The 16,579-nt window shown below is 36.3% G+C and overlaps 4 protein-coding genes across 7 annotated transcripts in view; all 4 read right to left on the minus strand.

The window, feature by feature from the left end:
* Window positions 1–685: 685 nt before the first annotated feature.
* LOC118742942 (phormicin-like) lies at window positions 686–1,211 on the minus strand. The gene has a single exon (XM_036475371.1). The coding sequence runs from the start codon at window positions 1,029–1,031 to the stop codon at window positions 750–752; it is 282 nt and encodes a 93-aa protein (XP_036331264.1). The 5' UTR covers window positions 1,032–1,211; the 3' UTR covers window positions 686–749.
* Window positions 1,212–5,275: 4,064 nt separating this feature from the next.
* LOC118742943 (sapecin-like) lies at window positions 5,276–5,951 on the minus strand. Its single transcript, XM_036475373.1, has one exon. It carries the CDS (start codon window positions 5,771–5,773, stop codon window positions 5,486–5,488), a length of 288 nt encoding a protein of 95 aa, XP_036331266.1. The 5' UTR covers window positions 5,774–5,951; the 3' UTR covers window positions 5,276–5,485.
* Window positions 5,952–7,055: 1,104 nt separating this feature from the next.
* On the minus strand, window positions 7,056–8,825 carry LOC118742944 (ataxin-10). The gene is made up of 3 exons (XM_036475374.1): window positions 8,778–8,825; window positions 7,603–8,714; window positions 7,056–7,536 (listed from the first exon to the last, which is right to left on the minus strand). Exons 1-3 carry the CDS (start codon window positions 8,792–8,794, stop codon window positions 7,370–7,372), a joined length of 1,296 nt encoding a protein of 431 aa, XP_036331267.1. The 5' UTR covers window positions 8,795–8,825; the 3' UTR covers window positions 7,056–7,369.
* A 2,306-nt stretch (window positions 8,826–11,131) lies between these two features.
* LOC118742945 (sorbin and SH3 domain-containing protein 2) overlaps window positions 11,132–16,579 on the minus strand; it is an 86,073-nt gene continuing 80,625 nt past the window's right edge. For 2 of the 4 annotated variants that reach the window (XM_036475376.1, XM_036475377.1), the window contains exons 7-11: window positions 16,232–16,571; window positions 16,043–16,157; window positions 12,599–12,823; window positions 12,264–12,499; window positions 11,132–12,191 (exon numbers count right to left, since the gene is read on the minus strand). In XM_036475376.1, the coding sequence (XP_036331269.1) occupies window positions 12,020–12,191; window positions 12,264–12,499; window positions 12,599–12,823; window positions 16,043–16,157; window positions 16,232–16,571 (1,088 nt within the window). In that variant the 3' untranslated portion in view covers window positions 11,132–12,019. The remainder of the gene's footprint in view (window positions 12,192–12,263; window positions 12,500–12,598; window positions 12,824–16,042; window positions 16,158–16,231; window positions 16,572–16,579) is intronic. The other 2 variants (XM_036475375.1, XM_036475378.1) reach the window with 1 other exon arrangement.

Here is a 16,579-nt window from a genome sequence, read left to right on the forward strand (position 1 = left end):
AACCTTCTGCTACTGCGCGTCTCTCATATACCAATTTTCCAGATCAAAATATGTATGTATAAATATTAGATATTTATTAATAAATTTTTTTCAATTTAAACTGGAAATTCTATCAATGCTTTAATTACTCCTTAATGAAATAGTCATCTAAATCAACTATATGTCGAAAAATAGGCGTTTTTAGTGGTCAAGGCTATTGAAATTCAGAAAAAATGTCGAACCTTTGGTGTCTGTCATACCACCACATCAGACGCAGAGGGTTAATGCTAAGAACCATGATAAAAAACCTCAAAAAGGCCATATTTTCTTTTGTTTATTTACAAACATGTGTTTGTGATCGGCTGATTTTCTTACTTGCAAGTTTTAGCTGGGAAAAATTTTTCCAGCAGAAATTTGCAGCTCTCTTTCACATTTTGCTCTCTCAATTTCGTCTACTTCGCAAGTTTTTTGGGTACGAGAACGCAAACCCAGTAAAAGTTTTCTAAAACTTTAGATAGTTGGGCGTACGAGTACACTTCTTATGTATGCCGATCTTAACCTTCAAATAGTTATAAAAAACGTAAATATTGCAGAAAATACCACAAGGCTTTTATGATAAACATTTTCGTGGAAGATACTATGTCTGTCATAACAATCAGGACATTTAACAAAATATAAACGAGATAGTACACAGTTCTTCTAGTTTCTTTTATTCTTATAATTTTATTTTAAAATGGTGAGTTATTAACTCAGTTTCCAGCAGCATACTCTCAATTGCGACACACACACACGCCACGTCCATTACAATAACCGCCTCGATTGCCACGAACTAAACAATGTCCTGCACATGCAGTGTGTTTAAGTCCAAAACCGCTTAGAAGATCACATGTGGCACGTTTATCACGACTTAACTCCAAAGCAGGAACCTGCTCCAGCAGGGCCAGTTGGTCATCTGCCGCTTCGTGGGCAGCTGTGTCAGCAGGAGCAGCTTGGTTAGCATTGAAAAGGCAAAACGCGCAGATGATGCCGGCAAATAGTACGATTTTCTGCATTTTGACAAAATTTGTTATTAGCTGATAGCTGAATACTTTGTGTCGCGTTCTGATTGTCGTTGCAAAGACTGTTGTAGTGCTCTGATGCTCATGTCTTAAATTCCGATGTTTTATACTTTTGCTAGACCGCTGATAATGTGTTGATGAGGAAGGTGTGGATTTCCCTTGTAAGTATGTATGTATGTACATATTACATATATGCATAGGTTTAACACTGAGGGGACTCACAGGTGTGCGTCCCCTGGGATATTGTGTACTAAATATCAAAAGGCATTCGTTGAACTGATGTGTGAAAAAATTTATTTTGGTAAATTTTACCTACAAAACATGGTGGAAGTTGGTAGATTTTTTTTTTTAGGAAATAAGGTGGTGTTATCGGAGCAGCTGGTTTTTCGCCTCGGTCGTTCTTAATGTCTAAATGATGTATTAGTTTAATTTTTAATGTAATTATGCGTAGTTGGTGTAATTTTTGTTTCTGTACTCCTGCTATAACGTTGGGATAATTACCTTTTTTTTTTGTATAAAAGAACAAAAAATGTATTTCATACCAATAAAATATTGAACAAAAACATATAAATAACACTGGGCCCGAATCCTGGCATCCGTGATCGAATGAAACTCGATTCGAATCGAATGAAATAAAATGGCAGCTTTTTTAACCTCCCTTTTTGCTACACAAAAAAATTATTCGCAATTCCACAAAAAATACTTGTCACAATGGAAAATGTATTTGAGACGCATTTATTTGCGAACAATGCAGTTACAGTTATGTTATATATGTAAACATATACATATGTAATTCCAACTTTTATGTCATTCAAAACTTTAACGCTCTTATTCCTGCCTTCACTGGTTGCAAACGCATAACATTTGTTCATTGCAGGAGCCACCTTGGCTACCACGAATTGTGCAATGTGCTGCACACGCAGCATTACCCATGCCGAAGGGGCCCAGAAATCTGCATGCGAAGCGACCCTTACGTTCCGACCAAATCGGCCTTGCAGTGGTGGTGGTGGTGATGGTGGTGGCAGTGGTATCCCCAGGTAGTGCTTTGCTGACAGCAAATAGGCAACAAACGAAAATGAGGCCTAAAAGTAGTAAAATCTTCTTCATGTTGAAGAAAAGCTAAATAGTTAAACAGATATGCGTTTTCCAACTGTTGCAGTTATAGTGTTCTGATTACTGCTTCCGCTTCTAAACTGTAATTTATACCAATTGGTGGATATCACTGTATGTATGCGGCTGAAGTAACTATTTGTCAAGTACTAAAGAAGTTAAGTTATTACTTAAGTGATAATCGGTTCACAGTTTTCAAGGAGAGAGTGTATAATAAATTTTGTGATTTATTTGGGCGCCAATGTGGCATGCCTTACATGAATTATTTGTACATACATACATATGTATGTATAAAGATTTCCTACAAATTTATTGTGCGCAATTCGTTTACTGGAATGTAGACAAAATTTCAATTATGGTTTCCAAGATATGCTTTAGTGATATCGAATGGGTAACAGTAAATTGTCGCGCGAGAAACATTTTTCACATATAACCATATGCATGTACATTAGGGTGCATCACTCTCCACGCAAAAAAATAAAATCGGTACTGTTTCTCCATCGGAAGTATAAAATTTATTATATTTTAAGACCTCCGCCAAAATATTTCAGAAAAATAATGCAATTTTCGTGAGGTGGGCCTATTTGAAAATATCTCCAAAAATAAATTTTTTTTTAATCACCTCAGAGATGACAAAAGTGTTTAAGCCTAAAATGTCTGCATAAAAATGTTTACGAAATTTGTCAACGGGATCGAAATAATTAGATTTTTGGAAGTATTTTCTAATCGATCTAGCTCTTTTAAATCTTTCCGTAATATCTTGGCACACATCTTAAAATATAGTACAATTTTAATTCCGGCGGAAAGCCCGCAACTTTTTTATTGGTGCAGCCTAATGTACATCGACTGATCCAGAAAAAAGTTCGCCGTAGACTCTTGAGTCGAATTTTTATTTATTTTTTTTTTCACCAAACATAGGGGTCGCGTTTTTACACTTTTTGACATACATATCTTCGGCACTTACGGTCGGAATTTAAAGCAGCTCTTGCATCGAGGAGACAATCTTTCTGTTTCAAATTTCATTGAACTCAAGTACCCCGCTCTAGTTCTGACCTAACATTTCTCAGTTATTATCATCATAATGTACCACCCTAAGTAAATTAAAGCTCGACAAAAATTATTAAACTTTTGCTAAGGAAGTATTTCGACTCGAAGGCAATTTCATTAGTTTTTAAGTATTTACAATCGAACCCTAAAGTATTTTATATCGATGTTTTTGTCTCGAGAAGAAAATTTTTTGTTCCAAAATTTATTGATCTCAAGTACTCCATTCTGGTGCTTACCCATGTTAAAAGGTGTTTTGCAATATCTCAAGATGACGATCAGCTACGATTTCATGGAAGTTGGTTTTGGAGACTAAAAAACGCTATCCTTCAGGACAGGGAAAAGGTTTCGTTATCAATTTCAGTCGAACCTGTAGCGGCTTCAGAAGGAGTGTGGAAGGTGGACCTCGACGAATGTAAAAAAAACAGTCATTTACATAAACCTGAATACCAAACGAAGCCCGTTATTTATTTAATTAACATAATTCGCTGCTGAAACGAAGTAAAGCCATTTTTAATCGAACACCATCGGACGATGAAAAAAGGGTCACGTAAAACAATATTGCGCGGAAAAGAAGATAGAATTGAAATTGAATAGTTCATCATGTGCTGTTGCTGTTGTTGTTCTAGCTGAACTACTAAGCCCCGCCTGGGTCGGTTTGTTCATCAATCGTTGTCGTCAAGCTGAACTAAATAACGGCTGTTTCGAAAGGGTAGGAGTTAACATGTGAAGAGGTCGTTGGAGTCATGGGAGGAGCCTTCACATTCCGGAAGCTCATTAGGACTATAGGGGTCGAGTTTGGACAGGTGGATGTCGAGGCTGCTGCAATATCCTAACCGTAATTGAGCCAGAGCAATGCGATCTCTCGTGGCAGGTGAAGCTCTGTGCCTGCGATAGGTGGAAAGTGTGCGCCGGCCTTCAGAGGTTTAGACTCGTGGTAGGTGGTGACCGACTCTAAATGAATACCGTTGATCACTGGCCGTTACGTCGTCGAGTCAAAAGGAGGAAAATATGAACCATGACCATATATTCGAAATTGTACCTTCTTATTTGCCTGGGCGGAGGCTCTTCCTCTAGTTATAGTGCTAGTGGAGAAGGTTGTCAAAGCTAACCTCTGAGATTTTCGGGTTATACACCGTCCGAATTGGTTTGCCATCGACGTGAATGCCTAGTTGAAGACTAAACTCCTTCGTCCAGGTGATGTAGAGGGTCGCCGTTAGCTTCCGTGCAGTAAAAAGCGAGAGAGTTCGTAAAGGTAGACGTTTACTTTCGAGCAGAGGTTATCAATTCCATTACAGGGCGCCAATATCGAACAGTCGTCAGCATATGAGACCAGGGAAACTCCCTACGCTGGGTCAGGAAGCTTCCAGACAGACAAGTTAAACACCACGGGCTCATAGGACCTAGTTAAACCGTTGATTCGGCTCTCTGTTGCCAGCAACTAATGCTATTGAAACAATCATTCATTAAGGCAATGTTTCGCATCACGACTGGACTAGGCCACATACTTCTTTGGTGTCTATAGAGCATGTCTGTGAAGCTTTGAGGTAGCCATTATATAGCCACGAACTAGCCTCGTCTGATTAAAGTTTCTTTCGGTCTAAATAAAATCTCTTAACGATCAAAGCTGGCTTAAAGAGGATTATGAAGAAGGAATTATGGCTTCACCAAAAGTGTTCAAAGGGCTTCAAGACTTTCGCACAACACAAATAGATTAAGAATGAGGGACAACTGAACGAAGTTACTACAACTTAAAGGCACCTTGACCTTGGCTGCCAATCTGACTTTAAGGGCTTAGAAGGTCCTAGGTTGAAGAACTTAAGGACTGCTTGTATACAGATATTTCATCTTTGCACTGTCAGAGCACTAATGTATTTACAATTTTGAAGTCAAGGCACAGGAATTCAGTTGTTCAAACTTCTCCTTTGAGATCTTCGTTCTGAAATTCAGATCAAAGATTCTATGCCTTACCAGGCAGGATATCTTATCTCAGATAACTGAACGACAATTCTGAAAGAGAAACGTCCTCGGCTCCAATACTTACGAATTTTTTATACATACTTATGTAAATACATACATACATATATATTTTGGCTATGCAATAGAATATATAACTGTATATTTATTATCATAATTTTAATACTTTCATTAGACGTATATCCTAGTATACATATTTTCACGATTTAAGTATTATAAATGGGTTTAAATATACTAAAATTCGAGTTTTATCCTAAAAAAAAAAATAAGCGTATCCACAACTTTCTCTCACTGTTTTAAGTTTCTCCTTGTTCTTCTCAGTTACGACAGACGCAAACAGCGCGACCGTTGCAATAACCGCCACGATTGCCGCGAAGTATGCAATGGGCCGCACAAGCGCTGTGATTAGCGCCAGTGCCACTCAGTAGATCGCATGTGGCGCGCTTTTGGCGACTCAACTCAGACACAGACTCCTCATTCAGTACGGCCAATTGGTCGAATTCCGGCTCTAGCTCCAAAGCAGTTGTATCAGCTGGCGCTGCATTGGTGGTATGGAAGAGGCAGAAAGCACAGATGAGTCCAGCGAAAAGTACGATTGTCTTCATATTGAATTGATTGTTTCGGATGTTTGCTGGTAATAATTTAGTGATTGCGCTGCTATGGCTGTTGTACTGCTACTGCAAGGGCTTTTGAGTTATGATACAGAATTCAGCTGGGCAGCTGAGTTTTATATTCTGCGTGATTTTACTTTCTTGACATACTGCTGATAGCACGCCCATAGGAGTCTGGGATCTCCCAAGCGCTTAATCGCAGGGGACTCACAGAGGTGCTTTGTTTGTGAATAATCTAGAGTCTAGAATTCACTGCACGGTGTGTCTAAAGACAACCGCTAGCACTGATAAGCAGACAAAAATTTGTATCTGGTAATTTAAGTACGTACATATGTACTCCATCTGGGGAAAAGGTATGGTGCTTTAGATCATCGCTTGCATGATCGCGTACCATACAAACATACATTCATAAGTACATATTTAAATATTAATTGAATAGAAGTATTATGTTCACTATAAGACAATAGCGGAAGAATTATGCCGGGATTCCTTTTTTGTTTCGCTAATATTAAGATCCGTATGTGCGAACATCGACTACTAATGCGTAACATATGAGCGAAAGAGCGTTTTCTAAGGGTATGACAAAAGTAGTAATTCAGGTGAACTGGGTAAATTTTCGACACTTGACACCAGCAAGCGGTTTGGTGTGTTTTCTTTGGCATGTAAATAATGCAGCAGGTATTCCTACCCATAAGTGTGCGTTCCCACGACAGTCGGGTCTACGTAACCGGAACGACCCAGATTTATATTTGGCCAAGGACTGTCACTCCAGCAACACTCCCAAAAACTCTTTGGGGAATTTGTATGCTGCTACAACAACAACAACAACCCATAAGTGTGTACATATTGACATAAAAAATTGTTATAAGTATGACCACAATATATATACATTAGGGGGGTCCTTAAATGTAGGAAGCAAATTTTTACATCAGATTTCCTAAGCCTCAACCCCTACGTCAATGCTACTATAGTCGTAGATATCAAATATAAATTTTGGTCCCGATTGCAGTCCGTTAATTAATTTTAATTTTTTGAGTCTCTATAGAGGAATCTACTTTGGCCCCTGTGAGACACGCCTTAACCGTCTCCAATTGGGACCAAAATTTGTATGTGATATCTGTGGCCGTGGTATTACCGATTAAAGGGTTGAGACTGATAAAATCGCTAATTTGATTTTTTTTAAGAACCACCCTAATGTACATGCATACATATGTACATCAGATGCAAATTTATATATTTTTTCGTATGTGTTCTATACAATTCATTTTTTTCAATTTAGTACCACTGGTCTTTTTTAACAGCGGTCGGTACTTGGCAGCTGATGCCAAACTTTCAAGTACAATTCTATCCTGAAGAAGCTTCTTTTTTAAGATAAGAAATTTTATTTTTTTATGAGTTGTATAGGAGCAATTGATCAGAATATTAAAAGGCTTGTAAAGCCGCATGATTCAATAATAATTATTTAATTATTGAATCATGGTAAAAACGTATCTTAAAAAAAAACAGTAATGCATGTAATACAAACTGAAAAATAATAACAATATATTAGTACATTCCTCCATTAAAAAAGTTCCCACATTTATAGACTCTTCATCCTCGATTCGGCTTAATGCGTAAAGCACCCATATCTAAATTCAATTCGTCAATAATGTCATTCTGCGCAGCACCTTGATTTGTCATATTCGCAATCATTGCCTGTATCTCTGGACAGCCGAAGCAAGCGTTGCGAATGGCCAAAACACTCCACTCTTTTAGAACTGTAAAATATGAATTCCCAATAACACTTCTAAACATTTCAAACTCATGTTATAGTAAATACTAACGTGGATTTCGTGCATCCATATTGGTACACTCCAAGAGTGTCGGCAGCAACTGTGTATCTATGCAGTAACCTTGATTGACTGCGTTCTTGTAAAGCAAATTTGCAATGCAACGCACCAATAAAGTTTTCAATTCAAACGAAACCTCCGACTCGAAATCTCTTGAAATGTCTGATGTGAGTGCCACTTCCTCTAATTTTGTCATTGGTGTAAAAATATTCTGCGACTGCTTACCCACCTGCGCTAAGCAACGCAACAAACTACTCACATTCAAAAACAGCGACTGTTCCTTGGCATAACTATCTCCATACAACTCGCTGCCAGACGCGCTAGCAATCACACGCAAAAGTGCATAACCCTCACGTGCTGGTAATGAATCAGCTTCGACAGTTGCAGAAGCTTGTGTACCATCACGCTTGCACACGAGAATTCGATCAGATTTTATGTTGAACTCTTTGGTAATATATTTTAAAAGAAACTGATGTATTCGTCCATTTGGACTATCTTGTCGTAGGTAATTCACCAAGTACTCCAGGAATGAAATGCGTTGCATAGGTGTTAAATGTGCATAATAACGCACTGTGTTGTGTCCACCGTATACAATGAAATGCTCAAAAATAAAGTGTAAAAATTCGCAGCTGGCTTCACTGCGTTCCTGCACAATTGTTTGCCATACGCAAACCGATGCACCCAGCGATTGTTGCTCCATATTCGAAACAGCACCGCCTTTCAGCACATTGTACATTATCATTAGGAGTATGTCAGTATGCCGCCCAAGTGGTGGCTTATGACAACATTCAACAATTGCATCGCCATGTTGCCTCCAAATGTTGCGTTGAGAGTTGGGATTTTGCACAATAGCATTCGCGAGTAACTGTAGCGCTATTAGCAGTATATTTTGCGGAATTTCAATTGTGCTGTTATTAAATAGTAATTTATGCAGCTGAGCATTGAATTCCTCATGTTCAGCTATGATATTTTGATGCATTGGATCTACCGCACAAAGATTTCGTAGAGCTTTCAGTTGGTCTAGAATTTGCAGCGCATTGTTGTCATTCACTGGTAGCAATTGCAAGAATGCCTCAATACGCGTGAAGCTTTCGGGCGCTTCCGTGCTGAAAATGTACTTTGTATTATAAATATAAAATGAATATTGATTAAATTAGTTAAATTCTTACTGGCTGCTGCAGTCCATTTTGTTGACTTTTGTTTGTTTACTTTTAAATAATTTTGACAGCACCAGGCGTATTGTGAACATGTGAGCTATAACAGGGTGATGCAAGTTACAAAAAATTTTCAACGCACTGTGTGCTCTTTTCAAAAATGTTATATTAAAATTTTAATGTAATATGTCTTTAATATTTTTTTAAAGGTTTTCTTATTTTTTTCATACGAATAAACGTCGTTGGTTAGTTCATTCGATGAAGAAGTCATCTATTAGCTGTTGGTTACAGTATCCAGACCGTAACTGAGCCAGGGTTAAATTTGGTCATATTGCCAAATATAATCGTAGTAATTTTGGATTTTTACTTTTCTTCGGATTTGGAGATAATATATCTTTGGAAAATGCTACTAACCCAAACGGCCTAAAAATATTTGTGGTCAAGGACTGCCACTTCTGCGGTTATAGCGACAAGAAAAATAAAGACACTATTTTTTCAAATCCTAGATCAGAAATAAAAAGACAAAACATTGATTCAGCAGACGTTTGAAAGGACTCTATTTAAATCGTTCAAAGATTTGAAGTAAAAAATTTCTGATTTGTCGAAGAATCACAAGTAGGGTTTCCTTTAACTGTTCGGATAATCGAATGATATCTTCTATGGCCGAATCTTTAAACGTCCGATTATTAGTCGTTCCATTTATTCTGTTCTCTGGAGATCATATAGTTTTACCGGATGTGCTCCTGGAAATTGAACCTATTAAATTTATTTGTAATGCGTTAAAGGCGCTTCGGTTTCGAGAATCTTGATTCAGGTGGAGGAAAGCGCTCCTGTATTAGCATATGTAAAAGCTCAGTAACCTTCGAGGTTTTTCCTAGAGTTCTCTAAGGTGGTTGGCCGTTTTTTAGCTTCACATCGCATGACGAAGTCTATTTGGTTTTTGAGTATACATTTAACTGAACCTTCCGAGATCACATTTCGTAAACGTTTAATATCAGTACTTTTTCTACAAACGATGGGTCTTAGTACTTTTTCTAAAGCTTAGGTTAATTTGAAGTGCCTGCTGAGCTGAGAGGAAGCCAGCACGTCTAGGCCCATTGTGACAACACATGGATCCAAAACCCCTTTAATCCTGGGCTCTAATCGTAACAGTCGTGAACGAGCAATTCGTCACTTAAAACTGCATATTTTGGGATTATAACAGTAGTTAACGTACTGCTCGTTTTTTAATTCGGTATATGAAACGAGCAGTACGTAGTAGAGTCTTCAAACCTTAGCAACTGCCGTATTCCAAACTTTGCAGTTGCGTTTAAATCCTCTAAGAATCCTATCCAGGAATTGCTGTATTTTCCTGCATAGCGCAGGGCAATCTACGGCACAAAATAAAGACATCCACGAAAATTTCAAAATGTTAAAATAAAAAATGTTTGGGATTAATGTAAATCCAACCCTGGTAGCGACCCCTAAAAATTATTATAAAATTTGGAAATTTTTGTTGATATCTGTGTAACAATGTTGCCAGATCCACAGTTTTAACAGTTAAATTACAGTTTTTTAGACAACATTACAGCTTTTTAAAATACCTTTAGTACAAATTATATTTTTTCCGCGAAATTTAAAATTTGAATGAACAAAAAAAAATTTTTCTTTTTTTTTTGGAAGTGAATTTTTTAAATAAGAAGGTTGCAGCGTTTCTTCTTTTAAAAATAGCAAATGTAGGTAGAATATTGGCCGAAATCAGTTTAAGTAAAACAAGAAATAAATTACAAATTCCGGCCTTTGTTATTGTAAAAACGCAAGATTTCGTAAAAAAAAAGTGATTCAGGTTGTAATATTAAAGTTGAGGTTTCAAATCAAATGTATAAAAAGGTAAGAAAGCAATTTAGGAAAAATATTGAAACTGAAATGTGATTTAAATGTTTCGGTTTACAAAGTCTGGTTTTGTATTATTTAAACTGTTTATGACTTTTTATTGAATGTATTTATTCTTTTTTTCAATTAATTTTTTTTTTGAAATTTACAGTTTTTTGAAAAGAAAATCTGACGCAAGCACTGACGCCATACAAAATTTATATGTTGCTATTTTAAGGACCACCCTTATATCTAGGCTACTTGCAGCCTTCAGTTCAGATTAAAATATTGCTCAATTAGTGTTTTTTTGTGTTTTATGCATTTTATTATTTTTTGGTTTTTATTCTAATAACAACAAATACATTAATATGTATGCAAATTACAACTAAATTGTGTCAACTACAAACCAGCAGGCAAAACCATTTAATTTTCTTCTTGCAAATACACATTCGGTAACGAGATAAAGGATATTTTTCGGATGCTATACACATACAAACATTTTTGTAATTTGTGGTATTTTTTATTTTATTTTATTTTTTTTTTTCATGAAGGCAACATGGATGGGAAGGCACATTTTGGTAGGTTTTGTTGATGGTATGTAAAACAAACCAAGGGTCTTTGTTTATTAACTGATGTATGTATGTGTGTGTGTGTGTGTGTGTACGTGACGCAAGGACATTTTAATATCAGTTGAATATCATTTGAAATTGCAATTACTTTCAAATTAAACATTTTCATTGCTATTTTTGTTTGAATATCGCTTCAGCTTTAGCTTCTCCTTTTTCTTCTTCTTCAACTTGTGCAAATGTTTAATTAATTAATTAATGTTTTTTTTTTTTGGAAATAGCTTTGACTAGTTTTATTAGTAAACGTTGCAGGTGGAGGGAGGCTAGTGCGTCGCCGCATCTACCTTTTGGTTTTTTTTGCTGCCGCTGTTGTTGTTGCCTGAGGCTTACGCAAGCACGCTCCTCCACACCACTTAATGCTTCTTGCAAATATTTTTTGTTTTATGCTTCAAATTTAAACTTTGTGGTTAATATAATTTAATATATGTTTTACGTAGAGTTATACTTTTCAACATGAATATAAGTATGTAAATAAATATATATATTTTTTTGTTTAATTTTTAATTAAAATTACATAAGTCGGCAAATAAAATAAAATATAACAACAAAAATTAAATATAATTAATATTAGGTGGCTTTTTTCAATACATATTGCAGCTGCTGGTGTGTTTTTTTGTTTGTTTTTGTTTAACATAATTTATTCTTTGATTGCTTTTTCTTCAATTTGTTCATTCAACTAAGTATTTTTTTTTTATTAATATTGTGATTGTGTGTGTGTGTGTGTGTATTTTGGTAGAATGCATTATCAACGCTTATTGGCGTGCCGCGGAAGACACTCTTTCAGAGCACACGCTCCACATAGTTGCCGGGGAAGGTGCCAAAGCAGCCAGTGCGCTGTGAGGTGCCCACAAACCAGCCATCGTCGCATATCTCCAACACATGAACGATATCACCCTCGAGCAGCTCCATTTCATCGGAATTCTGCGGGCGGTACTTGTAGAGTGCGCGATAGCTGCAGAGAAGAAAAATTTATAAGAATTTAATAAAAAATTTTTCCACTTTTTTTCTTCTTCGCTCAACTTACACTAACGGCTCTGAATGCGTATCCACGTGCAGTGCATCAATTTTATTGTTGTGATGTTGTTTGGTTTCCTTGAGTATGCCATTTGGTGGCTGATGGCCATTTTTGGTTATTAAATTGAATTCATTATTAATATTTGTGCGTAGCGTGTCAAGTGAGGGGCGTAAATTCGTGACGCTCGCATGTTCGCTGATAACGGTGCGTGCGGCAATATCTTCGGCACCGATATCGGTGAGAACCTGAAATGCCAATAAACGTACATACATATACATTTATGGGAGCCGTATAAATTTTATTATTACAATGCTCTCTAAAAAAAAAATTATACTCGTACATACTTTTTCTTTCGCACTCACCTCCACATATGACACTGGGAAGATACCTTTTCTATTGGCTATTTTACCCTCGAACCAATTCTCATCCACACGTCTGGTGAGTGTGACCAATTCGCCCTTATTTAGCGACAATTCTATGCCAGATTGTGCCTGGAAGTTGTATTTCGCACGCGCTTGTCCCTCTGATGGTTTCTTTGGTTGTAAACGGGCGCTCTCTTTGTTTACGATCTGAAATTAGTCAAAGAGGGTATACAATAGGAACTTAGAAAAGTTTTTGCCTTTTATAAAAAAAATATATGGCAACATTGATTTATATTCTTCAAACTAAGCATTTAAATATCACTGTTGAGGTGCCCATTTCTTCTGATTTTACGTTGTTATATTTTTATAAATTTTATTTAATTTTAAATTCATTACTAAAATCGAACAGTTAGCACTCCTATATGTCTTGAAAAGTCTTGGAGAGTGTACAATAGGGTGGTTAAAAATAAGTAAAGTCGGAATTTTAATGCTCTCGCCGCCTAGGAATGTTATATACCGAAAAAATATACCCCTAGTTTTTATTTTGAAATCAAAAAATATTTACAGGTCGCTCAAAGCGCCAATTTTTTCATAGAAAATGGCAGAAAAAGCAATGGGGGGAAATAAAAAATCTTTAGTATTAAAAAATATTTAAACAAATAATTGTGTATTGTTACTGGAAGTCTTCCGAAGAGAACCAGAGCTTTCCGATCACAAAAATATTGATTTTCAAGAATTCTATACCATTTCTAGGAAAAATTGTTTTTTTCCCATATAAAATACATGGAAAATTTTAAGCGCTTTGAGCGACCTCTAAATATTTTGTGAGTTCAAAAAAAAAAAATTAAAAAAAAAAATCGCGTATAATTTTTTGACATAGAACAATTTTAGGGGGTGAGCGCATTAAAAATCCGACTTTACTTATTGTGGACCACCCTATTCTACATAGATTGGTCGCTTTCAGAAGCCCTCGAAAGAACACTGAACTCATATCTGATGGACTTATAATTAGTTGTAGTACGTAGAACCTAAGTATTATAACATATGGGGCACCGTAGGTCTTAAGGACCGTCCTAGTCACCGTGAAACCATCAGTCACAACACTTCAACGTCTGTCATGTATTTGCACATTACGGGAGATATGTGCGCTTGCTTGAAGTTAGTACTGGAGGAAATTCTAGAACTAGAGCCCCTAAAACAAACTTTAGAACAGGCGATAAAACGAGTTCTACTTAATTTTACTATGGAGAGTTTGGCAGAGGAAAGGTCATATCATCCAGGAGCATACATATATTAAGCTCCCAGCTAACACCAGCCCTACTTCTCACAGATGAATGAAAAGAAAACCCTGGGTATCGTCTATTTTGAAAACTGCCGAGGGCAAAGGATCAGCCGTATTTGGACTCAAACATCAGTCTGAGTGCGGTAGGTATACCTGAGCAGGAACTATCACAATATCGTTCTCAGTGATAGCTCGGCGGCTCCCAAGCTTTTTCGTCGTTCGGAGTTTATTGAACGCTAGTCTTCCAGCACTTAACTATCTTGCTAAATATCACAACATCCATATATTATGAGTACCATGCCACAAGGTAGTGGACTGAAGTGATCTAGCGATCAGACTAGCCAAGGAGGAGGTGGGTCCAACCTCAATTGGGCTAGCGCTTTACCTGACAAAATGTTCAAAAACGAACAATGAACACCAAAATGAAAGCAGTGTAATGAGAGAACAGCACTGACGGCATTCAGGAGGATTACGCCAGGTAAAGTGTTTCCTTGAAGGATGTGCATATATAGTTTAAAGAGACTCCAGATAATCTCAGCCGCCTCTGTGTCGGTCAAAGGGACACCTTTAAATTTTTTAGACTAGAATGTGATATAATTTTCAGGAGAAATATAATCAAATGCGGCCAAAGTACCTATTAGAGCTCTTTTGAACTTCTTACCCCCCAAAAGTTCTTGCTCTTCGCAACTCGATCAGCATTTTGTACACTGTGACTAAGAAGCTTTTTTGGGTCTGTGTTCCTCACCACATTGCGAGACTGAGGAATGTCGCGGATCAAACGTTTGGAAATCCACCAGAGCTGCCGAAAAAGTACATCACGCAAGGAACTATGACGCATTCCCACATAAATTCTCTCGGCAACACTAGTGATCAGTTTTATTTTTTTTTTGTCAGCCAAATAAATCTAGCCTCACTCTATTCCAGAAAAAAAATAAATGAGTTTGAAAGTTTATATATCCAATTTTGAGATGAGTGAAAATTTATTTGCAATTTTTAAATGACCAATAAATTATGTATATTTTTTAAAAACCAAACATTTAATCCCATTTTTTTAATGACCAAAATGTTCGCCGTTCCTATTTAACAAAAAGTTTATGTCCAGCTTTTAATTGCCCGAATTTAATGCCCAGTTTTAAAATTTCCAAAAATTGAATGCCCAGTTTTAAATCTACCAAAAATGTTTGTAAATTCTTTAACGACCATTTAAATATTTAGGGACTGGTCTTTAAGTGACCAAAAATGTATGCCTAGTTTTTAAATGGTCCAGCATTTAAGCGTACAAAATTTAGGTCCAGATTTTGAGTTAGAAAATATTTATAACCAAAAATTATGTTCGGCTTTTAATTTACCAAAAGTTTATGTCGAATTTTTAAATCACTGAAATTTATGCCCAGTTTTTTAACATTCAAAAAGGTGTGTATATTTTTAACGACTTTAAAGTTTTTAAATGGCCATAATTTATGTCCAGTCGTTAAATTAGCAAATATTTATGGCCAGTTTTTAATGGACCGAGAATTGTTGCCTAGTTTTTAGATCACCAAAATTTATATCCAGTTTTTAATTAACTTAATTTAATGTCCAGTTTTAAAACTTTCAAAAACCTTACGCCCAGGTTTGATTTTAGGTTTTAAATGATCAAAATTTATGTCCAGATTTAAATGACCCAAATTTAGCTCCAGTTTTTGAGTTAGAAAATATTTATAAACTGTTTTTAAACGATACAAAATTATGCTCAGTTTTTATTTTACCAATTATAAGTGTCCAGTTTTTTAATTACTGATATTTATATCCAGTTTTTAAACTTCTAAAAATGTGTGTATGCATATTTTTTTAAAGATTTTACAGTTTCTAAATGACTAAAATGTATGTCCAATTGTAAAATCAGCAAATATTTATTTTCAGTTTTTAATGGACCAACAATATATGTCTTGTTTTAAATTGAGCAAAATTTACATATCTGTATTCAGTTTTTAAGTTAGCAAAATTGTATGCCAGAATTTAAAATGGCCAAAAATTTATGTCCAGTGGCCAAAAACTTCCGCCCAGCAAATAATTTATTTCTATGCTTATTGTCACATCTTGATTTCGGCAAATTTCCTGCACTTTTTCAAACACTTGTTTTAATATATAAATATATCACTTACCTCAACGTAACTCACTGGTAGCAGACCAATCATGGCATTGTGTTCACCTTCGTACCAGTTACGATCAATCTGTCGGCGAATGTAGATAATATCGCCTTTCTTAAACGAGAGCTCCCTGCGGACAAAAAAAAAACGATTTGCAATGCGAACAATGAGGACTAAGTATTTATTCTCGTCATGCCTGCCTACCTTGCATTTTGTCCTTGGAAGTTGTAGAGCGCACGCGCTGCCGTACGTGTTGTTATCGTATTTGGCGATTTGGGTGCCAAATCCGATTGGAAGTCATCATACCGATTCAATGGTATTGGTGATTTTTGTGTTGGTGTAAAATTGTCAGTGTGACGGCGCGCATTCATGTCCTGCAATTCCTGTAAGTACTTGCGTCGACGTTCCTCCTGATAAAGCTTTTGCATTTGTTCAGCCTGTCGTTGTGCTAATTCCTCATCCGACATGGCCTGTTTGTATTCATGACGTATTGGTGTCTTGAAATGGATATTTACATCCGATTCAAGATAACGATTCGGAGATTCTGTGAGA

Source organism: Rhagoletis pomonella, unplaced genomic scaffold, assembly GCF_013731165.1.
Source record: "Rhagoletis pomonella isolate Grant_MI unplaced genomic scaffold, Rhpom_1.0 Rhpom_scaffold_00007, whole genome shotgun sequence".
Taxonomy (NCBI): domain Eukaryota; kingdom Metazoa; phylum Arthropoda; class Insecta; order Diptera; family Tephritidae; genus Rhagoletis; species Rhagoletis pomonella.